This window comes from Lampetra fluviatilis, chromosome 50 (genome assembly GCF_964198595.1).
Source record: "Lampetra fluviatilis chromosome 50, kcLamFluv1.1, whole genome shotgun sequence".
NCBI classification, from domain to species: domain Eukaryota; kingdom Metazoa; phylum Chordata; class Hyperoartia; order Petromyzontiformes; family Petromyzontidae; genus Lampetra; species Lampetra fluviatilis.
The window spans coordinates 10,020,293-10,045,460 of record NC_136324.1 but is presented as its reverse complement, the minus strand read 5'-3'; the positions used below and the strand labels follow the sequence as shown (position 1 = coordinate 10,045,460).

The 25,168-nt window shown below is 53.7% G+C and overlaps 1 protein-coding gene across 7 annotated transcripts in view; it reads right to left on the bottom strand.

The window, feature by feature from the left end:
• LOC144948706 (clathrin coat assembly protein AP180-like) overlaps positions 1-7,443 on the bottom strand; it is a 142,924-nt gene extending 135,481 nt beyond the window's left edge. For 3 of the 7 annotated variants that reach the window (XM_078878385.1, XM_078878392.1, XM_078878390.1), the window contains exons 1-3: positions 7,309-7,442; positions 6,955-7,054; positions 4,319-4,454 (exon numbers count right to left, since the gene is read on the bottom strand). In XM_078878385.1, coding sequence (XP_078734511.1) covers positions 4,319-4,454; positions 6,955-7,029 — 211 coding nt within the window. In that variant the 5' untranslated portion in view covers positions 7,030-7,054; positions 7,309-7,442. Of the gene's footprint in view, positions 1-4,318; positions 4,455-6,954; positions 7,055-7,308 lie in introns of all 7 variants that reach the window. The other 4 variants (XM_078878388.1, XM_078878391.1, XM_078878389.1 and 1 more) reach the window with 3 other exon arrangements.
• Between the last annotated feature and the right edge of the window lie 17,725 nt (positions 7,444-25,168).

Here is a 25,168-nt window from a genome sequence, read left to right as displayed (position 1 = left end):
TTCGGACTCGTCACTTATTCTTTGGACTCTCGCAGGCGTCACGAGTTCAGTGGTTACGACTGCCGCCCGCACCACGTGATTCGTGCTGCGTTCACCCTCCGCACCCGTGATTGTGTTGTTGTGTCTCTGGTGTCACGTACCATGTTTTATGTTTACGTGGTTCGCAACGTTCAGCGCTTTGAGAGGCGTTGTGCACGCACGACACTGTATATATATAAAACACAACCATTACTACGAATTCATTATTTACTCAATTCTTGTGTATGAGTGCACCGAATGCTGGTGTATGCGAGTGCGCCTTAGTGCGTGTAGGGTGGAGCGAGTGTGAACGCTCGTGAAGAGGAGTCGAGACGATCGATCGTGATGCATCTCAAGAGCGAGTCCACTTCACACGCCGGCGTGGCGACGCTTCCGTGAGCGTGCGTGTTGGTGTGTGTGCGCGTTGGCGTGTGTACGTGTTGGTGTTTGCTTGTTAGCGTGTGCGCGCGTTTTGTTGTGTGTGTGCGCGTGTTGGTGCGTGTGTGCGTGCGTGTTGGTAGCGGTAGTGTAGCGGTTAGGACGCTGCGCTACGAACCTGGCGACCCAGGTTCGATTCCCGCTCACGGCAAACACTAGTGACGATAATCTGAACCGGCCCTGGGCCTCCCCTAGGTCGATTTAGCCTCAAATGAGTACCTGTTGCGATGTGTAAACATTGCCACTAGGGAGACAAAGGCAGCCGGACGTGGTGTTGGCCACCCACCCCCTCGTGTGCCGTGCTGGCCTTTATAGGTGCTCGCTAAAAGCACTTGCCCCTACAGTCCGTTAAGGCTATACAGGGGATCTTTGTCTTTGTTCGCGTGTTGGTGTGTGCGCGTGTTGGTGTGTGCGCCCGCGTTGGCGTGTGTGCATATTGGTGTATTGCCGTGTATTGCCGCTCACGGCCAACACCAGTGACGATTATTTATTTCCCTTGTTGTGTGTATGCGAGTATGGGTGTGGTATTTACGGCAGCTTCTTGCCAACAACACTTGCCCCAAAAGTCGGTGAAGACTACAATGGGCATCTTTGTCTTGTCTTTGTATACGTGTTAAGTGTGTACGCGTGTAGGTTTGCATGCACACCAAACAGGAGTGATGGAGCAGTATGGATAGAGTGGAGGATCTCCCATACCTGGGCAGTGTGATGATGACCACATCCGGTTTGACAGGATCAACTCCAAATCAGTTGAGCAGCATTATATTTTAATCAACCGTGTATAACAACTCTGTGGAAGTTACCTAGCCTGTCGTTCCACACGAAGCTCCAGGTCTTCTCGGCCACAATTATGCTCTCCAATGTCTATGCTTGCGATACGTGGCCCCCCTTTAAAAAGGGAACATCTGCGCCAGTTCGAAACATTCGGGCTGGCCTGCCTACGACCCATTTTGGGTTTAACCAGGCTGGACTGTGCGAGGGGCTGATAGATCCTTGAGAGATATCGAGAGTCACATCGGTGAGCTCATCTGGCAGGCAAGCCTGCGTTGGCTGGGACCTGTAGCCCGCATGCCCAAGCAGCTTCTGTTTGGCCGTTGACGTGTCGGTGTGTATGCATGTTGGTGTGTGAGGATATATGGGTATGGTGTGTGTGTGTGGAGAGCGGTAGTGTAGTTGTTAGTGTGCTGCGCTCCGAACCTGGGTTCCCGAGTTCGATTCCCGCTCACGGCCAACACCAGTGACGATTATCTGAACCGGTGTTGGGCATCCCCAAGGTCGACTCGGCCTGAAATGAGTGCCTGGGGCAGCGTGTAAACATCGCCACTGGGGAGACAAAGGCGGCCGGGCGTGGTGTTGGCCACCCACCCCATCGTGTGCCGTGCTAGTCTTCATAGGTGCTCGCTAACAGCACTTGCCCCCAGTCTGTTTAGGCTATACGGGGGATCTTTGTCTTTTTGTGTGTATGCATGTTGGTGTGTGTATGCGTTTGTGTGTGGGTATATATAGGTATGGTGTGTGGGTGGGTGTGTATGCGTGTTGGTGTGTGTGGGTGTGTGCATGTTGATTTTTTTGTATTTTGGTGTGTGGGGATATATGCCTATTGATGTGTGTGTCCTAGTGCTCGCTAACAGCACTTGCCCCTACAGTCTGTCAGGCTATATGGGGGTCTTTGTCCTAGTGGAGAGCGGTAGTGTAGCGGTTAGAGCTGCGCTACGAACCTGGCTACCTGGGTTCGATTCCCGCTCACGGCCAACACCGGTGACGATTATCTGAACCGGTGTTGGGCATCCCCTAGGTCGACTCAGCCTCAAATGCGTACCTGGTGTGATGTATGAGCATCGCCACTAGGGAAACAAAGGCGGCCGGGCGTGGTGCAGGCCACCCCCTCATGTGCCGTATCGGCCTTTATAGATGCTCGCTAACAGCACTTGCCCCAGTCTGTTATGGCTATACTGGGAGTCTTTGTCTTTATGTGTGTGGTCGTGTATACATGTGGGTGTGTATGCGTGTGGGGTGTACAGTATACACGGCAACACAAGTGGTGTGGCAAAGTGGATAGCGTGGAAGGACTTCTCATACATGGGCAATGTGCTTATGATCGGATCCCGTTTGGCAGCAAGTCTCACTCAGAACCAGTTGAACGACATCTTTTTACACGCTTTTTATAAACTCACTGTCTGTTGTTGTCGTATCATCAAATATTGTAACTCAATTTTAACCCACTTCCCAATGTCGTATTGACTGTAAACTTGGTATACGTATGTCATACTGATGAAAATACTATATTCTATCATAAATATATATATATATATTTTTTTAAACAATCTTTTTTTATATGTTATGTTTCGGCTTGGGTCTAATTGTCCACGCTCAACTCACGTTGGCTGTAAATCACCACGATCCCTTACGTTATGGCAAGCTTCGGGGCCACTTCCTGAAGTCGCGGAGTTCTGCCATTACTCGTAACGCTACATTTCATTAAAGCGTGTTTTTAAAAAAAGTATTCGTAAATATTACTCATTAGCCAGTTATGCTTGCGAATCATGGACTCCGTTAAAATGAATATCTGCGTCGGTTCGAGGCTGGCCTGTCTACGCTCCATCCTGGGTTTAACCAGGCTGCAGCATTGTGCGAGGAGCTGATATATCCTTGAAAGACTAGGAGACAGTCCTATCAGTGAGCTCCTCCGGCTAGCGAGGCTGCATTGGTTGGGTCATGTAGCTCGGATGCCAAGCCACCGCATGCCAAGGCAGCTTTTGTTTGGTCGGAGAGAGTGGGCTAAACGAGTACGGGTTAGAGAAGAGATGGGCTGATGTGGTACAGGAAGGATGATGTGGAGACGATTGGACTTGCCGATGCCGGAACCAGTGGTCTCAAGATCGGCCTCTGTGAAGAAGGTTCGTGAAGGACGCTACTGGGGCGTTGAAGGCAGTCGCCACCCAACAATGGAGGGCAGAGGATCGACGCCCCTAACGAGCAGATCTCCGGGCGGCTAAAACGCAGCAAGTTGGCACGGTGGAGATCACAGATGGTGCATTTGCCAGTCATCTCAGTAAACCCATAGCAGCTGGGTCTTTCCCGCGACCTCCTATCAGTAACGAGCCCTCGACACTTAACGTGGCCTCAATGAGCTCCTAGCCTGGCCCGACACAAGCGCTGTCAAGTCACGACCACTTAGTGGCGAATGGCGGATGTTGTTGTTGTTGGGCGTGTATGTATGCGTGTCGGGGTACTACGTGTGACTGGGGAACGGTGGAGCAGTGGTTAGCGCACTGCGCTCTGAACCCGGCCATCAGTTCCACATCCAATATCCGAGGCGACTCTCTGAACCAGTGCTGGGCGCTCCCCTAGATCGACTCTGCCCCAAATGATGAATCTGGTGCGGTGTGTAAACATCGGACCTGGGGAGACGAAGGCGATCGGGCGTGGTTCCGGCCACCCACGCCCTTGTGTGCCGTCTCAGTCTTTATAGGTACTCCGACATCCTGTTAAAGGCCGTGGCTGCAAGGGGGATCTTTGTCTTTCGTGTGTGCGGGGCGCGGGGAAGGTGTGGTTGTGTGCAGGCGTGTGGGGGGCGGGTGGGCTGTGGTGTAGGTGTGGAACCTTGCGTGTGCGCGAGGCGTGTGTGTGTATTGTTCACCAGTATTGCTTCGTGCGAGCCCGCCCACTCTGCCCGTGTAGAAGCAACGCTGCCGAAATTGCAGCATGCGCCCCCCCCGCGCCCCGCCTCCCCAACACGACCGTGTGGCTAAAGATGCAAGGTGCACGCACCGTCGCTCGCATGCAGACACGGGCTAGGAGGAGGATGTTTAGGCGCGTCCCGTGCGGGGAGTGCGTCATGGTGTTTGGTGTTTTTACTCACAGTCGAGGTGCTTCTTCTTGGGCGCCATGAGCTCGTGCGTGCTCGCCTTGCACACGGAGCGAGACACGGCCGAGCCCACCACGTGGTACTGCGCCGCGGCAATGCGGTCGGTCAGGGTCTGGCCGGACATCTTTCCCTCCACGATTACACAATCGGAATAGGAATAAAAAAATGCGAATAATTCCTGCGACCGCCGTTTATTTGTACGTAACAAATTCTACAGCTATGAATGCCAGTTATTATTGTAGCGCGCGTACAGAGCTATCGGTGTTCGGAGACGCTGAACGTGAAGGGCGAGAACACAGCGAGCGGTGAGAACGCTGGGAGCGGGAGGAGAGGGACGCGAGCGAGTGGAGGGGGAGCAGACCGCGGCGCTGACGTCACCGCCGCCTCCACGCAGCCGCCGCGCCTCTTATAGCGGCGGCGACGCGCACGCGCACTGCGGGCGTGGAGCTGTCCAATTCAGCACCACCCACACGGCGGAGCTATCCACGTAGCCCAAAGACTGTTGGGGCAAAGTGCTGTTGACGAGCACCACCAACACACACCACACACTAACCAATGCACCCTAACCAACACACGGTTACACACACACCATACACTAGCCAATACACCTAACCCACACACACACCACACACTAACCAATACACCCTAACCAACACACGGTAACCAACACACACACCACCCACTTACCAATACACCCTAACCTAAACACTAACCAACAAACACCGCACACAGACTACACACACTAACCAACACACACAAACCCTCATAAAACAAAATAACGAACACACATCATAACAAAGACAAAGATCCCCCATATAGCCTTAACAGACTCTAGGGGCAAGTGCTGTTAGCGAGCACCTATGAAGGCCGGAACAGCACAGGAGGGGTGGGTGGCCAGCACCACGCCCGACCGCCTTTGTCTCCCTAGTGGCAATGTTTACACACCGCACTGGGTACTCATTTGAGGCTGAGTCGACCTAGGGGAGGACCTGGGATCGGTTCAGATAATCGTCACTGGTGTTGGCCGTGAGCGGGAATCGAACTCGTGTCGCCGGGTTCATAGCGCAGCGCGCTAACCGCTACACTACCGCTCCCCACACATCATAAGCACACACTATAACCAACACACCTTCATCAACAACCCCACATACATGCACATTCTCTGGGCATCACAGACATAAATCAACACACAGGAATCCAGACACATAACCTGACCAACACACACACACACTCATCGACATACGCAGGCTTCCGCTTACCTACAACATCTCCCCACATACACCCAATCTGCAAACTCCCACCTACACACAAGAACATAGAGCCCTCCTCATTCCACACGTCCGGTTCCACGCACGAACCCACACACATCGCCCAGGTGCTTCCACACTTCCCAGACCATGCATTCACGAAAATAGCTGCCAACAGACACCACACACCCGACCTATGCACACATCACTAAATGACACAAGGGCCATGCAGTGAACATAATTGTACGACACGAATCACGTGCGCTGTTCAGTGGCAGAATAACACTGCATTCGGCTAATGCTTTCAACGATGGCGTGCAGGATAACAGCTCCGCTGTATTGAAAATCGCTGCAGTGGTGACACGGGTACAGTGTTCATGTATCGTTGTAAGGCTGCACATGAACTGCTGGCTGCTGTGGACCTGCACATAAACACGAGACATGCAGGCATATTGGCTCTCCCAATGTCTTCCGATCTAAATGTATTTACATTTCACGGTGTACTGTATTAACATTGCAATAATTTATATACTCAACAAAGTTACAGTTACATTATTTAACATTCTCCAACCAAACCGCTATTGGATTCTCCTGATTATGAATAACCTGCCTTTGAGTCCCACTGTATTATAATAGGATTTAGCGTCATCGTTAAATAGGGGGAGTCTAGCCCAGTAAAACTGCTGTTGTAGGTCAGTACCCACAACCAGGAGGTGGCTGCTATCGACTCAGCATCACTCCTCTGCGTACCCACTCTGTGGGAAATCAGTAGCAGTTATCCAATAGAATGCTTCTGGGCAATAGGAATGTGGAGTTCACAACCCTGCTTCAGAGCCGCTAATTGTTAGCTGTAGTAACGCAATGGCAGTGTGTGGTGACAGCTCAGCGGGCGGATGTGCACGTCGCGGGGAGATTGTGACGTGGGCCATTAGCATTGCGTCTTGTTTAGTGGCCATTACAAGCAAAGCGACACCCTGGGGGTACGCGGTGCAAGACGATAGAGCCTTTCCCGTGCAAAATTGTGGGACAAGGCTGCCGAAGCTGCCAGTCGACGATTCACCTCGTTACTCCACTCACTGCGATTCGATCTCAGCATTAATTAGGTTATATTCCATATACCCTCCAGTTTGCGTTTCTCGTTTTTAATCCGTCTCTGGTCCACTTGTGTTTTACCCCGTTAACCTAATTGTAACATTTGCATATCATTTGCAGGCATTTATTTGTCCATGCGACTCCACGTGTGCATCGCGAGCCTGGAGAACCGCTATCAATTATCGCCACAGCCTCCTGCAGTTCCCCGAGATGCGCCGTCGTTCCTCGAAGCCGTCACGTTGGGATTTATCGCGGACCGACGAGAATTTGCGGCTGCGAAATGACCTTCACCGGCTCGGGTGCGCAGTGGGGCAAGGTCATCCGCCCGACCCGGCTCCGCGTTCTCCATCGCTCTGTGGGGGTCATAGATTTCACGCATGGGAGCCTCGCACTGTGAGACAAGAGGGGCAGAAGGAGGAGGAGCTGCGTGCATTGCAATATTCCGTGCACTGTATACACATTCACTGTTGTTGGCGTTCGCTGCTATCATAACGCATACATTGCACAGAGCTCCACACAGCAGCGGTGTAACGATGCCTCGATCCTAGATTAACATCGGCTCATGTCGCTCACGGTACACGCACCGCATTCGAATTCGTATGAATAAATGTTTTTACATGCAAGCATTTGACATGCAAATTGTACGCTATTATGTAGAAAAAACAATACAAATCGCTCCGCGAGTGTCTCTTTCAGATCCACGTCATGATCGTCAAGGCCAACGTCAATCCAATGCTGGATGAAGGCATCCTCCCCAAGCTGCCGCCATCTGCCAAGGGGCCCCTCCCTCCCCCCTCGCCCACCTTCAAATAGCCCCTCCCACAGCCATTCGCCCCACCCACTTCGCAATTATCCCTGCCTATTAACCAGGCTTGCACGGGCCACCACGCAAGTAGTCCCGCCCACCACCCAGTTAGCCCCGCCCATCACGCGTGCAAATGTATCTCCGCCCACTTATCAGATAGCCCCGCCCATTATTCAAATAGTCCCGCCCACTGCTTGAGTGGACCCGCCTATTGCTCGGCTGGCCCCGCCTTTTGCCCGAGTCGAACGTGCAGATATAAAGTGCAGTGCTGTGTGCTGTATTTGAATCCGAGACAATATCCCAAGGGGCCATCCATTTAGTACGTACGCATGGAGGGGGAGGGGATGAAGCCTCGATAATAATGTCTACATTGGTCTTCAAATGAGTTAGATAGTTCTGCGGTGAACTATCTGTTTGCTTAAACACGTTAATATTATTAATCCTTGATCGTTTTTGCGTAGACTAAATATCGGCCGTTCTGTAGAATTCGGGGGGGGGGGGGGGGTGTCAAGCGTACGTTCGCAGGTGAGAGGGGAGGGGGTAAAAAGTACGCGTGCGTACAGGGAGGGGGGGAGGGGTCAAGCTTTGACAGATGTTTGCGTACCTACTAAATGGATGGCCCCCAATGGGAGTGGAGGGCACGCTGGGACACTGTCTCAAACCTCTCATCCACGTGTCCCTCCTCTTGTCTCTCAATGTCATTCCAAGCGTACACGTAGAAGGTGATATGCAGTAATTAATTTATTTACAGTAGCATCGCGCACGTCATTTGGACGTGACTGTCCCTCCAGCCAGCCAGTCAAACGTGTTTCTAATACGGTACGGTACTGTAGAGAGTGTCCATCGTTGAACGACGGCCATCCCCCAACGTCCCCACGTGGCGCTGGGTGCCCCCCTCTAGCACGTGACAACCTCCAAGCCCACTCCACCCGCCACCCCCTCCCCGCGACTCCTCTCCCCTCTGAGCGCTGGGCGGCGCATATTCTCCAGCCAATCAGAACGCGCGCTGGGTGCCGCATGGCCAGCCAGCAAAACTTTGTTTTTAATCTTGACTTAAAGCTTTCGTGACTTTTTTTCCTGAAGACGACCGCTTGTTTTGCGATCGAAACGTCGTAGTTTTTTGTATTTTTTTTGTTAATTTCTTTGAACCTATCTACGTGAAAGACCCAAGAATATATACTCTTTGGTTCTTTCGGTAAAGTCACGTAGGTATAAAAAATTAACCCGTAAAAACAAAGTTTTTCACTCTAAATCCTTTATATGCGTGGCGGCTAGAGTCCTCTCGTCCTCTGGCTTGAGATGGCTGCCACCTATGGGTCAGATGATTGTCTGCCAGCATTAAGCAATTGGTAATTCAATATTTTTTAAAAAAATTCCCTAAACAGTGTAAAATTTTGGAAAAAAAATTTCACTAAAATTAATTGTCACGCACAACGAGTCTGTGTGGAAAATGTCAGCTCCATTGGATCACGGGAAGTGGGTTAAAAAACGACCGAAAGATTTGCACGGTCCTAAGCAAGCAAGCAAGCACGCAAGCAAGCAAGCACGCGAACTTAATATAAAGGATTTTTAAAAAAATGTCACTAAAATTAATTGTCACGCACAACGAGTCTGTGTGGAAAATGTCAGCTCGATTGGATCACGGGAAGTGGGTTAAAAAACGACCGAAAGATTTGCACGGTCGTAAGCAAGAAAGTAAGTACGCAAGCACGCAATCAAGCAAGCAAGCGAACTTAATATAAAGGATTTAAAAATATATTCGCCTGTGGAGGACGCGGGGATCGATCCCGCGACCTTTGGCATGGGAAGCGAGGGCGCTACCAACTGCGCTACTCCGCCACGGCCTGTGGAGGGGTTACGCTCTGGGCTCTTACACTCTGACGTTCAGCCAAAGCCATGAATGCGTTCTATTTCAATATATGTAAAATAATATTTTTTTGCCTAAAAAGTGTAAAATTTTGGGAATTTTTTTTCACGAACAATAATTGTCTGGTACAGCGAGTCTGTGTGGAAAATGTCAGCTCGATTGGATAACGGGAAGTGGGTTAAAAAACGACCGAAAGATTTGCACGATCCTAAGCAAGCAAGCAAGCACGCAAGCAAGCAAGCACGCGAACTTAATATAAAGGATTTAAAAATAAAATAAATCACGACGTTTCGATCGCAACACAAGCGGTCTTCCTCAGGCGGAAAAAATATAATCCAGCAGTGGAACTGCTGAACCAGCGAGAGAGCAGTTACAACAAGGTTATATATATGTGGCGATGGGCAAGCAAGCGGGGTCTGAGCTAGAAAGGAATTCCACATACGGATGTAAGCACATGGCTGGGTCATGTAGCCCGCATGCCCAATCACCGCATGCCTAAACAGCTTTTGTTCGGCCGGATCGAGGGGGCTAAACGGGCGCGGCACGAGCTAGAGAAGAGATGGAGTGATGTGGTACAGGAGGACGAGGAGCTGAGTGGACTTTCCGATGACCGGTACCAGCGGTGTCAAAATCGGCCTCTGTGGAGGAGGCTCATGAAGGACGCTACTGGGCAGTTGGAGGCAGTCGCCCTCCAACAACAACGGAGGGCGCAGGAGCGACGCTCACAACAACGAGCGGAGCGCCGGGTGGCTAAAGCAAAGCAAGTTGGCACGGTAGGGGGCACAGGTGGTGCATCAGCCAGTCATCTCAGTCATGTCAGTCAGTCGACCCGTGGCACCTGGGTATGCCCCGTGACCTCCTGCCAGCGGGCTTTCGACACTTCACGTGGCCTTAAGGTGCACATGGCCTGGCACAAGCGTCGCAGTGACGTCACCACCACTTAGTGGCGAATGGCGGTTGTTGTGTGAAACAGGTAATCACATTTAAGTATGGTGACCTGTATAGGCATGCATTTACGTGATCTAACCCAAAAAACCTGTATTATGGATATTGGTCGCGAAAGTCTGCGTGTTAAACTGGTAGTATCATAGTGTGAGCAGCCGTCACGTCCTTTGGACATGACCGTCCGTCCATGCAACCATGCGTCCTTTTCTTCCCTCCTCCCTCCAGCCAGCCAACCAGCAAAAATATTTTTCAAATAGAGTATGATAGTGAAAGGGTGACCATAAGAGTCGTCCTTGGTAAGGAAACGTATCGTTTAAAAATCCCGATGAACACAATCAAAGGAAGCTCTCTCCTCAGCAAGGCCCAGCGCCCACGTCACACCGTGGGTTTACATCAATCTCTCCATGTGTTGTCCATCACCGCACCGCACCTCCGATAAGCATGGTTGGCTACGTAGGGTGCAAAAGAAGTTCAACATACGAGGGTTGATCAAAAGGTGCCGCAACTACTTTTATTCAGACAAAGCTAAAGGGCGGCATAGCTAATAATATGCATCTCATTTAAAGTAGTCTGCTCCTTATCGAACACGATAGTGATTCCAGTGGTCCAGCAATGTGTCCGAGGCATCTTCCGTACTCTTCTTTCAGGAACGGCTTTCAGGTCCCGAGTTTCATTTTGGATGACGGTTGGCAACATCCTCAAATCTATTTCCTTTTAGGGTGCGTTGCAATCTAGGAAACAGAAAACAAAGTAAGTCGGCCAAGTGGTTGAAACTCTCCTCCACAGGAGGTCTGCAACGGGTTCCTCGCCAGTCGTCCTTGGTGAACTCGAAGGGTCAGCAGACAGATGCACAATGGGCAACACCGCGGAGCCCGGCAAGGTCGCTGATGTCTTGGAGGCAGGCGACGATTAATGCAATTTGGCCGATGTGCTGACTGGTACTTGTGGACAGTTCAGGCATCCTGCGATTTACAAAAGGGATGTAGTTGTTAAAACAAAAAACGAACGTAAAACGAAATTTCGTGAAATAGAAAAAGATAGGGATGTGTTTCGGACAGGCATTGCAACTCCGCTGACTAACCTAAAATATACACCTATATTACTTTTCACAATGCAGACAATAATAAAGAATATAAATATTAAAACGATTAATTATAACTAATAAAAAAATCACATTTTCAGCGAACTCACCAAAAGATCTGCTACATGTTGAAATGACTGGCAAGGTGATGCGGAGGCGCTCCTGTCGCACGGCAGGGACACCGTGACGCTGTCGCTGTCGTGGATGCATGACGACGCAGCCTCCCGGGTGGCTTCTTGTTTGATTATCTCACAGTGCGTGCCATGAGAAATTTCGTTTACGTGGAAATTTCATAAGCCGAATGGTCGTAAATCGAGAGATACCTGAACAGCCATAACGACGTTTGCCCCAAATCCATTCGTTTGTAGCCTGCGCCACGGTGGAAGACACCCTAGCATCCTCCATTACCTCCTGCAGTCGACTGGACATATGTGAAAACAGCTGCATAGCTCATCGGATTACTCCGAGATAAATACATATTCTGATCCGATTCCGAACGTGTGGCAAAACAATGCTGACCAAGAGTCCGCATATAGCCAGTGTTTTGCCCAGCTGATTCTCAATCGGAGATGCAGGCTCACAGCCGTACACCAGGAAAAATGAGGAGACTCCTGTGGCAGAGTGTGGAGCTAACCACTAAGCTGGGAGAACCCCCAGGGTGTGTGGATTCGAATCGGTTTGCTAATCATTGCCTACCTAACATAGCATGGCTGGAATGGTCCGATTCGATCTTTCAACCATTCTATGATAAAGGTTTTTGGGATTAGATGACGTAAATATAATGTAACTATAAACGTGTCACGATATAACCCAAAAAAACCTTTATTATGGATAATATTTGTTCCGAAAGCCTACGTGTTGCATTTTCAACCATTCTATCTTAATTTGAATATAGAAAGAACCAAATAGTATTAGATAGAAAGAACCAAAGAGTATTCAACCATTATGTCGGTCTGCAGGTGGTAGGGTGAAGTGCAAAACTTCTTAGTGTCTAAAATGAGACGTACGTCCTTCAGTAACTGGGAAGAAACATTTCTACCCTGGTCGGTCTCAATGATGGATTGTGACGAAACCAACTGGTCAAGTATTTGGCCCCCAACCAGCCAGCAAGTAACGATCCCCCTGAAAAGTCGCAGCAAAGGGGCCCAGGAGCTCCAGGGCAACTATGTTGTTCACCCTGGAGACAATGATGGACTGTAAGGGAACCTTGGGAGGTACGAGGGGGTTGGCTTACATTGTGCACAATCCTCACAAGCTGCTACCCAACAGTAGACATCCGTCGACACACCAAGCCAATAATAGCGATTTTTTTTCAGGACCACACTTGTTTATCAGTCTCTTAAGTGCATGAGTTGATGTGTGCGAACGTTATTCACCAACTACCCACACCACAGGGTGGGGGCGAGTACACAGTGACACTGCGAGACTGCGTCCCAATGGATAAGAAGGCCCTCCCAACGACAACAATGTGAGACTATGGATGACCGAGTTGCAGCCATTTTTTCTGAATATCTAATGAGGATTAAGGATGTGTAGTGAGCGACTTCCGAGACACGTCGTGTAGAAGGCTCTTGTTTATTAAGAGCACAGGGGGCGATACATTACGTAACGCAGCTACACATAGGCGATCATAACACATAGCCCATCTCCGGCATACGCTATGCTACCTGTCCAATTAGCGCAGTGACGGCGACGGAGAAGGTCTTGCAGAAGATCAGCCACGTGGTCAGAAACGAAGAGATGACGACGAACAGCAACGCAGCCAGGACCCAGTACCCACCACAGCACTCGAACCTCTGGTTCGGCCCCAACACGCACACCCCTTATGTGCCCCGACATGGCCAAGCCCCGCCCCTGGCCACGCCCTCTTCCAGAACCTTTGAGCAGGTTCCCAGAGCCTCTGGACTAACTCTGCCTTTCACCTTTACCCCAGATTCGCCCCCCTTATAATAAGGCATTACACAATACCCCCATAACCGCCATTACCCCTTCAGGCCGACAGGTGTCACCCTGTCATTACACATGTATGTATGTATCTTAAACTTGTTTTGCACCATACGTAGCCAACCGTGCTAATCGGGATGTATTGTCCTCCTGGCCATGAATCCAGTCGACCTTAATGTATCGAAAATCCTCATCCCTTAAGCCCAGTTGATATTTCCCTGCCACTGCTGACACTGGGGCAATAATAATTGTTTTTGTCTGGGTTGATTTCCCTTCAGAGTGCTGCCCCCATTGTACATGTGAAGTATTCGGAATGACGGCGGGAAACCACTTGATGGGTAGCACACTTTATTAAAACTTGTCTTTCCACAATAACACGTGTGGTCACTATTTCTCACACTACACACTCCACTTGACACGTGTGGTCACTACAACTCACGCTGCACATTCCACTTGACACGTGTGGTTACTACGGCTCACGCTACACGCTCACGGTACACGCTCACGGGCACTCCAGCCCCGTAGCGTCCGTGGAGCCTACAGACCCACCCCAGCTTGGGCGTGGGTCACGACCTCTGGGTCCCGCGGGCCGGCCCTCACACGGACGTTCGGCCCCGGGTCCCAAGGTCCCGCCTCTGAGCCACACAGGGCCCCAGTCCCCACAAGGACAGCGGGACTAGGTGCCTCAGGGCCCTATCTCTTCCTCCTCCGTCTTCTGTCTTCACTGGTCACCAACTCCCCATGCGCCTGTGCGCACCGCCTTATATAGCCTCCGCTCCCGGGAGACGGAGCGTATGCAGACCGCGACGTGAGCACCCCCTTAGTTGACCAATCCCCACGCGCTGCCACACGATCCCCTCGCTGTCAGCGCGCGTCACCGATACCCAGCCAATCACCGCCTCATAACCCATGACCCCGCGCTGACCCATGATCCTTCACCGTCAGCGCGCGTCACCAACACACACAGCCAATCACTACGCGCTGGCACACGATCCTTACCCCAGCGCGTATCACCACTACATCACCCCCTCCCACATAGCTCGCAGCCGGCCCGGCTGCTAAATAACACAACAACAACAACAATAGTAACAACAACAAAATCCCCACCCCCCAGTGTGCCCCGTAACACAACAACAACAACAACAACACAACGACACAACACCAGACAACAACCTATGTACAAACCGACGAACAACACAATAAAAAGTCAACAACAACATACAACACCAGACAACAAGCTATGTACAAACCGACGAACAACACAATAAAAGTAATTCCAAGAAAAAAACTTGTCCAGTGTCTCTGTAACTATCAATCCCCCCCTCCGCTCGCTCCTCAACCGGGGTGATAGAGCGGTCGAGCGGATGGGGAACGCAGTGACGAGACGCTCCGGCCGCATCGGCCCCTCATTCAGTTGGTCAGGAAAAGTTGCGCGACTTAGCGCGAGTCCGCCTGGCCGGTCCATCGTACGGGACGGGACGCTGACGACCGTCTGGTGGCTCCGGCAGCCCCGGAAGGCACGGATCGGGCCTGGAAGGACCGGCCGTGTCGCGGGGATCCGGCCGCCGGTGGTCGGCAGCTGTCAGTTCCGAGCCACCTGGGAGCGGATCAGGCGGAGACATGTGAGGATCAGGCGGAGACATTTCCCTCCTCGGGTCGTCGGTCAAGTCACATGCTCGATCCTCACGACACAAAGGGAGGCCATACGGAGGCGAGAACGGTTTCAGCCGGGAGGGGTGGACGTACCAACGGCGCTTTCCCCATTTTATCTGAACACACTTGGGGCGTGCAACCCGCACGACCTCCACGGGTCCCCGCCATGGCCTCAACAATTTAGGCGACGTAGCCAAAGGTGCCTGAGGGCAGTGCAGCCAGGCCCTATTGCCCGGTTTCCAGTCGTGCACGGACACCTTCCGTGCACGCAAGCGCTCATTGGCGATTTGGCGAGACCTCGAATTAAGCCGTGCAGCCTCCAGTGCCTCGGTCAGCTTAGCAATGTTAAATTTAATATGTTCGGCCAATTTTGAATTCGTTCGTGGCGTGGAAAGACCCAGCTGAGTTTCCATGGGCGGGTCGGCCTCCTGACCATACATCAGATAAAATGGGGAAAATCCCGTTGCTGCATGGGGGGCCATTCTATACGCGGCGAGGACCCCCGGGACCTGCAGGTCCCAGTCAACATGTGCCTCGCACACCTGCTGGCACAGCATAGAAGTCAAAGTCCTGTGGAGTCGCTCCACCATCCCGTCCGTCTGTGGGTGGTACGGGGAGGTACGCACCTTCTTAGTACCCAAAAGGTCGCACACCTCCTGCAGCAATTTGCTCGAAAAATTATTTCCCTGGTCGGTCAGCAAGCGTTCGGGAGCCCCCTTGTCCAGAACGTAGCCCTGGACAAAGGCGGCCGTCACAGCCGCCGCCGACTGGTTGGCGAGTGGCCACGCCATAGGCCACCAGGTAAAGTATTCCACACCAACCAACAGGTACTTGTTACCCCTAGGCGTGACTGGAAAAGGCCCCAAAATATCGAGCGCAACGAGCTCGTTAGTGCGCAAGACCTGAATAGATTGCAGCGGTGGATTTGACGCCACGGGCGGTGGTTTCCGTCTGGCGCAGTCTACACACCCCTTTAGTATATTTACCACATCGCTCCCCATCCCCGGCCAATAATAGTCACGCTGAAGCAGAGCAAGCGTTTTGTTTACCCCCAAATGCAAGAGGCGTTCGTGTGCGGCCAGGACAACTTTTCCCCGCATAGCGGAAGGCACCACGAGTGCGTGCCGCCGGGACAAATTGTCCCATCTCTTTAGCAGGCCCTGCTTGAGCAGCCAGGAGCCAGTTCGCTTCCGGCCCTCCTCGGGACCCCCCGCCCTGCGACGCAACGCTAGCAGGGAGCTGTCAGCCATTTGGAGACGGCCCCACTCAATCAGAGACAGTGAGAGCATCGAGTCCCCTCCCTCAGGGGTAGCGGGAACGTCACCAATCGGCGCATTCGCGGTCGCGGCCAACGCACCCATGCTTACAGCAGCTGGCGGTTTATAGCGCGCCGACCCCATTAAGCACGCACATTTGGGACAAGGCGACAATCGCGACAGGGCATCCGCGTTAGTGTGGCGCAACCCCTTACGGTAAGTGGTCGTAAACTGATAGTCCTGGAAGACTTCCAACCACCGTGACAATTGGCCCGAGGGTTGGGCGACCCTCAATGAATACTGAAGCGCCGCGTGGTCCGTCCGGACCGTAAAATGACAGCCATAGAGATACGGTCTAAATTGCTGTACAAAAAAAACAATAGCCAGCAACTCGCGACGGGTGACGCAGTAGCGCTGTTCCGCCGGCGACAAAACCCTGCTACCATAGGCGACCACCCGTTCGACTCCCCCAACGACCTGTGAGAGCACCCCCCCAATGCCCGTGTTGCTAGCATCTGTATCTAGCAAGAAGGGACTTGTAAAGTCAGGATAACGTAAGGGCGGGGCACCCACCAAGGCGTCCCGGAGGGAGCAGAACGCGGCCTCCTCCTCCGGTCCCCATCGGAACTTGACTCCTTTTGCCGTTAGAGCGTGCAAGGGCTTTGCAATGGTGGCGAAATGCTCAACGAATCGGCGGTAGTAGGAAGCAAAACCAATGAAACTGCGTACGTCAGAAACCGACGTGGGCGTTGGCCATGAACTGACACAGTTCGTCTTCGCGGGATCATTAGAGATCCCCGAAGAATCGACAATGTGGCCCAAGTATCTCACGGACTTTCGAAGAAGGTGGCATTTGGCCGGTTTAAACTTTAATTTAGCCGATCGCATCCGCTGGAGGTGTTCCTCAAACGTTTTACTGAAAACAATGACATCGTCTAGGTAAATCAAGCAAGTATCCCATTGCAGACCCGACAAAACCAACTCCATAAGGCGCAGAAACGTCGCGGGAGCGGAGTGAAGTCCCATGGGTAACCGGTTAAACTGGAACAGGCCCCCTGGAGTCCGAAATGCTGTCTTAGGTTTAGACTCGTCGTCGAGTGGCAGCTGCCAGAATCCCGATAATAAATCAAGAGTAGAAAAATATCACGCACCAGACAATGCATCGAGGGACTCGTCCATTCTGGGGAGCGGATACGCGTCAGCCACGGAGATTTTATTCAGGCGACGGAAATCTACACAAAATCGCAAGGACCCGTCTTGCTTTTTAACCAGCACGATAGGTGCTCCCCAAGGACTGGAAAAAGGTGAAATGATGTCGGCCGCCAGCATATCGTTGACGGCCGACTGAACGTGTTCCTTCTCAGCAGGACTCAGCCAGAATGGATTCTGCCTGACCGGTGCCGCATCGCCTGTTTCAATATGGTGGCGCAACAGGTCCGTGCACCCAATGTCATATTTGTGCTTACTGAACACATCAGAGAATTCTATCAGCAAAGCACGCAGCGCACCCAACTGTACCCTTGACAAATCCTTTGAGTCGCACACAGCGAATCGACCCATTCAAGGTCCTCCCCCGATCGAATTTTCTGCACCGGGACTGGATCAACATGCGCAACAAGGCGCTCTTCCGCAGGGACCCGTGCCGCGTGAGCAAGCACAGTGCCCTGCTGAATAACGGCCGGCCGCGAACCAGCGTTTAGAACCATAACGAACGGGTCCTTGTCAGCCCGAACCTACGTGTGAGCCACCGACAAATCCAGACCTCCGACAGCCCTATTTGATGGACCCAAAAGCACGCCCTGTTCCGAGGTCTCCCCATCCAATGGCTTCCTCAACCGGAGGGGAATCAACATCTGCGAACCCCGGGTCACGTGCACGGTCTGTGTCGCCAGCGCTTGTATCATAGCGCACGCCGTCCGAATTTCCATAGGATTCGACAAAAAAGAAATACGGCGACCCGATGGTAGCTCAATGCAACGTTGATCGATGAGAATTTTAATGGGCATTTTAGCCAAAAAATCTGTGCCCAACAGACAAGGAACCACTAAGGAAGAGGAGACGAAAACAGGTCCCGACAATTTAATATCCCCTATGCAAATGGACGCCCGAATCTGCCTGACAATGCCCAAAGAGCCCCCATTTGCCGCGTAAAATGGCACGTCCACCGGAAGCAGAGGTCGACATTGGACGGGGAGAATGTTGTAAATGAGGTCTGAAATTATAGTCGCCGACGCCCCCGTGTCCACTAACACTCTGACCTCGACCCCCGTCTATGAATCCCGTAACGACTTGGGGCCTTGGTCGTCGTCCAGCCGAGGTCCCATGGCGCGCTGACGTGGAGCGCGGCAACCGGACGCCACGTGGCCCCGGAGGCCGCAGTTGTAACACGTGATGATGGACGTCGGAGGTCTCGGTTGCTCCAGCTTGCGGACCGATCGCAGAGGCGAACGACCCCCCGACCTCCAGTCCCCTGGTCGTCCAGCGGTGAACGCCTCCTCTCGTGGGCAGACGACTTGGGGCTCGGTGACCACCGGGCCCGGAGCTGAGGCCACGGCAGCAGTGCAGACGACCCCCTGTTTACGCTTGAGGACCTCGTACGCCTGTATACTTGTTGCGACCCGCAATGAAGATATGTGGACTTCGTCGGCCGTGTTGATGGGGACCCCCAGGTCCTGCGCCAACTTGAGCAGTTGCTCCAAGACCATCGCATCCTGGCCCTCCTCGTCCATACGAGGGAACGCGGCGTCGGCGAGAGCCAACAACGCCGTGCGGTAGGCAAGCGCGGTCTCCGTGTCCGCCTTCCGTCGCTCGTAAAACTGATGGCGACAAGCCGAAGGGGGTCCATAGACCATGGCCATGAGGCCCAACGCAGCCTTAAGCGTGGAGCGGTCCGACCTCTGTGCGGACCTGAAGGCCGCGAGCGCGTCGTCGTCCAACATGGCAGGCAGTGCCCGCAGCGCCGTAGCGTCGGACCAGGCCGACATTTCTTGATGCGCCAGAAATCTGCGTTGGAATGCGCCCCAGTCCCCGCCTTCCGCCTTGAAGGCTGTCAACGTGGGAAGGCGCTGCTGGAAGATGAAGTCGTCCTCTGCCACGTGGTTCCTCTCCGCCGCACCGTCGGTCTGCAAGATGGCGGCCCCTATGGCGGGTGGCTGATGGCGGTCCGTAGCGCGCGCTGATGACGTAAGCGGGCGCGCTTGGAGAACTCCCGCCACGTGTTGCTCGCCGTTCCCGCCAAAAGATGTCCGCGTGGTTAAAATGGCGGGAACTGCCAAGTCATTTTGGCGGGAATCTGCGAGGCGAGCCTGTTGAATGTCTGCCGACGTCCCCGCTCCTCCCGACGTGGTGATCTCCGCCAGGATGGACGCCGCAGCGAGTAGCAGCTCTGCTAGACGGGAGTGCGCCTAGCAGAGTCCGGCATCAGCCCCTTGCCGCTCGTCGGGCGCCCCCGGTGGGTCCTGCGGCGTCGGCATCTCCTCGTCCTCTCCCCCTGATGCCAGCTGGCCCGAGTCGTCGAGGTTATCCTCGCGGTCAATCCCGTGAGTCCGACGATTCTTCCTTGTATCCATGCCTGGACGACTGTTTCACTTCTGACGCCAGTTGAAGTATTCGGAATGACGGCGGGAAACCACTTGACGGGTAGCACACTTTATTAAAACTTGTCTTTCCACAATAACACGTGTGGTCACTATTTCTCACACTACACACTCCACTTGACCCGTGTGGTCACTACAACTCACGCTGCACATTCCACTTGACACGTGTGGTTACTACGGCTCACGCTACACGCTCACGGTACACGCTCACGGGCACTCCAGCCCCGTAGCGTCCGTGGAGCCTACAGACCCACCCCAGCTTGGGCGTGGGTCACGACCTCTGGGTCCCGCGGGCCGGCCCTCACACGGACGTTCGGCCCCGGGTCCCAAGGTCCCGCCTCTGAGCCACACAGGGCCCCGGTCCCCACAAGGACAGCGGGACTAGGTGCCTCAGGGCCCTATCTCTTCCTCCTCCGTCTTCTGTCTTCACTGGTCACCAACTCCCCGTGCGCCTGTGCGCACCGCCTTATATAGCCTCCGCTCCCGGGAGACGGAGCGTATGCGGACCGCGACGTGAGCACCCCCTTAGTTGACCAATCCCCACGCGCTGCCACACGATAACCCATGACCCCGCGCTGACCCATGATCCTTCACCGTCAGCGCGCGTCACCAACACACACAGCCAATCACTACGCGCTGGCACACGATCCTTACCCCAGCGCGTATCACCACTACACATGCAGACCAGCCGGGGAGCTACCTGGGCCCCAACTAGAGCTACGCACAGATGTTTTTAGTGAACCACAGGGAGATGTGTGGGTGTCATCCTTCAATGCCGAGCACAGCGTGATTCTAATACGAGCACAGTGTGATTCTAATACAAACACAGCGTGATTCTAATACAAGCACAGTCTGATTCTAATACAACACAGCGTGATTCTAATAGGAGCACAGCGTGATTCTAATAGGAGCACTGTGTGATTCTAATACAAGCACAGCGCGATTCTAATACGAGCACAGTGTGATTTTAATAGGAGCACTGCGTAATTCTAATAGGAGCACAGAGTGATTCTAATACAAGCACTGTGTGATTCTAATAGGAGCACAGTGTGATTCTAATACAAACACAGCGCGATTCTAATACGAGCACAGCGTGATTCTAATACAAATACAACGTGATTCTAATACGAGCACAGTGTGATTCTAACACACACACAACGTGATTCTAATACGAGCACAGTGTGATTCTAATAGGAGCACAGCACGATTCTAATAGGAGCACAGTGTGATTCTAATACAAACACAGCGTGATTCTAATAGGAGCACAGTGTGATTCTAATACAAACACAGCGCGATTCTAATACGAGCACAGTGTGATTCTAATACAAACACGGCGTGATTCTAATACGAGCACAGTGTGATTCTAATACAAACACAGCGTAATTCTAATACGAGCACAGTGTGATTCTAATACAAACACAGCGTGATTCTAATACGAGCACAGTGTGATTCTAATACAAGCACAACGTGATTCTAATAGGAGCACAGCGTGATTCTAATACAAGCACAGCGTGATTCTAATAGGAGCACAGCGCCATTCTAAAACAAGTGTAGGGGTGTTAGAGAGAGAGCCGTTATGCATGGCAGCTTATGGGAAACAAACACAGTGGGTGGGGATACGTGAGTGCACGGGGGGGGTGCTCTCAACGACGTCCGCACCAGGCAGCCCGGGGCCCCACCCCTCAGCGGGGGTGGAGTATAAAGGGGGATGTGTCAGAGGGCTCGGGGCAGAATGTTAAAGCTAAACCAGTGAAGACCGAAGATCGTCTAGCTAGAGCCCTGGACTCCCCTGGGACGCCGCCCTTGTCAGGGCCGCGTAGGACCGAGCCAGCGGCGTGGTCCCGAGAACCAGAGCTAGTGCTCTGGGACTCCGGGTACCGGCCAGACAGCCTCCCCTAGCCCGTTAGTGGAGGACTAGGAGGTAGGTCAGAGATAGCTAGCAGTGTATTCCCAGCTAGCCGGGTGAGGGGGCCGATACCCCCTCTAGTATTGTATGTCCACAGTTGTGACTACTTGTACGGAATAAATACGCGTGCCTCACCAACGGTGTCCAAGAGTCATCAATGGTACTTCATCTGGTGTCAAAACAACTACGAACATGGACACGCGCCGGACAGCTCGAGCCGGAGTACCGCAGGTGGAGGACACCGCTGAAATTGTCGAGCCCGAGACGGCTCAACAAGACATCGTGCAGCCGGGGCCGGACGCATTCTTACCGGGGCATCAGGATGAAGAGGAGCCGCCATCAGAAGGGCTGAGGCTGGCTCACGCGAGGCTGGCGGAGCTGCTTTACGCCGCTGCCGCCACACTCGAACACATCACGCGGCTGGGGGCTGGTGGACCACCATGGGGCGAGGAGAACCGACGTCCGATGCGCCTTCCCGCCATCTCAACGGATTCAAACTTTGAATCTCCCGCCATCGCCGCAGCAGCTGCTGAGGGCGTGGCCGGCCTGAACCTCGGGTCCAACATCGCTCTCGCTGGGGCTGCCGCGTCACCGCTAGCGGAGGGAGCGTCATCACGGCTGCGACAGGCGATACCATCTGCCGTTCGCGCCGAAGCGCAGCCGAGTTACGGGGACAGCAGCCTGCGAGCTTCCATGGCGACCGCTGCGCTGCACCAACGGCTGCCTCCGCTCAAAGAGTTTGTTGGCGCGGAGGGCGACTGGGGCGGCTTCCAGCGATGCTTCCTCGCCCACCAAGAAATGGCACGGTGGTCGGATGCTGAGGCTCTCTGCGCGCTGCCGGCGCTCCTCGACAGCGACGCACTCGCCGCCCTTACATCGGCGCCGAGGGAGAAGCGCTCCACGCTACAGATGGCGCTGCAGTTGCTGGCCGGGGTCTACGGACCTTCAGCGGAATGCAGGCAGCAGTTTTACGATCGCCAGCGGGGTGCAAAGGAGTCGCCCCTGGCGTACAGGACGAGTCTCCTGGCACTGGCGAAGACGGCCTTCCCTCGAATGGACGACGACGGCGTGGACGCCATGGTCACAGAAAAAATCCTCCTGCTGGCAGACGACCTGGACATCGCCGTCGTTGCACAGGAGGACACGGAGATGAGTTCCCTCCAGGCTGCGCGGCTCCTCCACGCCAACCTGCTGTCACAGCGTCGGAAAGCCAGCAGGGCAGCGGCCGGGCATGAGGTGGCTGCGGCCACCCTCCCGGCGGAGGAGGTTTACGCCATCGACCGTCGACGGCAGCAGGGGAAGGGAGCACGGTCGGGCCGGGATGGGTCGAGCCGCTTCGACCGTCCGTCATCGCCGCCGGCGCTCCCGCGTTGCTTCAACTGCGGCGTCCGGGGCCATGTCGCCTCGGGGTGCCGCTCTCCTCGGCAGCGCGGGACGACGCCTCGACAGGACGCCGGCTCTCCTCCTCCCAAGCTCCATCAACATAATCCGGCGAGTCGCGGCACCCCTCATGTTTGGCCCAAGCACACACTCGTCACACACTCGCACACCGCAACGAACGGGGGGCCGACATTGCGCTGCGACGGGCCAACACGCACCACTATGGGGACTCAAATCGAACCCAGGCAGTGGTCCGTGTTGGCCCATCGCGTTGTGGCCGCGTCGTCGGGGTCGTCGGCCGTGGTGGGACACATTGACGGGGTGGAGGTACGCATCCTGGTCGATACGGGGGCATCGGCGACCATCATTTCCGAACTCATTTACAATATTCTACCTGTCCAGAGCCGTCCTTTACTGCCGGTTAACGTCCCATTCTATGCTGCTAACGGGGGATCTCTTGGCATCATTGGACAGATTCGAGCGCAAATTTGTATCGGGGATATCAAATTGTCGGGCCCGATTTTGTTTCCTCCTCGCTGGCGGTTCCGTGCCTGCTGGGGACGGACTTCTTGGGCAAAATGCCGATTCGTATTTTAATAGACCAGGGATGCATTGAGCTCCCGTCGGGACGACGCATGGCATTCCTGCCTTCCCCTACTGCGGCTCGGACGGCGTTCGTAACAGTACCAGCGTTCGTCGTTAAAACAGTTCGTGTGCCACCGGGAGCTCAAATGTTGGTGCCTCTAAAACTTCGTCGGCCCTTCGCTGAGGGCATTGGGGACCAGGGAATTCTGCTGGGACCATCTAGGGCCGGGGTTAGTGGACCTCATTTGATTCCGGCCCAGACCGTCGTAAGAGGGGACGGGGACCCTTTCATCGCGGTCCTCAATGTGGGGTCGCAGACAGTGGTAGTTCCTCAAGGGACGGTGCTTGCTCACGCGACGCCGGTGCCCTGCGAGGAACCTGTTGCGAATCACGTCGGCACTGCTCCTCGGCCGCACCCACATTCGGACAGCAATGGAGGGTGGCTCGATGCGCTTTGTGCGGGATCGACGGACCTGTCAAATTCAGAGCGCCAACAGCTTAGAACGCTACTGTGGGAATTTTCCGACGTTTTCAGTCGGGACAAATACGATTTGGGTTGCACTCATCTGCTGCGTCACCATATTGACACGGGTGACAGCGCGCCAATACGCCAGAATCCGTTTCGGTTAAGTCCCGCCAAAAAGGACCATGTCAAATCGGCTATTGATGACATGTTAGCCGCCGACATCATTTCTCCTTCCACCAGCCCTTGGGGAGCGCCGATCGTCCTGGTTAAAAAGCAGGACGGCTCGTTGCGGTTTTGCGTTGATTTTCGGCGCCTTAACAAAATTTCGGTTGCCGACGCATACCCGCTCCCACGGATGGACGAATCGCTGGACGCCTTGGCGGGTGCGCGATTCTTCTCCACACTGGATTTACTTTCGGGATTCTGGCAGCTTCCTCTGGACGATGATTCAAAGCCTAAAACTGCTTTCCGTACACCGCACGGCCTGTTCCAATTCAACCGGTTGCCGATGGGCTTACACTCAGCGCCGGCAACTTTCCAGCGTTTGATGGAATTGGTTTTGGCTGGATTGCAATGGGAGTCGTGCCTGATTTATTTGGATGACGTTATCGTCTTTAGTAAAACTTTTGACGAACATCTCCAGAGGTTGCGGGCGGTTTTCCTAAAGATGCGGGCTGCTAATTTGAAATTCAAACCCCAAAAATTTCATTTGTTACGCGATTCGGTGCGTTATTTGGGGCACATCGTGGGGCGCTCAGGTATTGCTACCGATCCCGCCAAAACGCAGTGTGTCCGCTCCTGGCCAACTCCCACCTCGGTGGGAAAGGTCAGGAGTTTCATTGGCTTCGCGTCGTATTACCGACGGTTCGTCGCTGATTTTGCGACGATTGCCAAACCCCTACACGCTTTAACATCAAAAGGGGTTCGGTTCCACTGGGGTCAGGAGGAGGAGGCTGCTTTCTGCTCCCTTCGGGACGCCCTGGTAAAAGCTCCTCCCTTGATTTACCCCGATTTTTCGGAA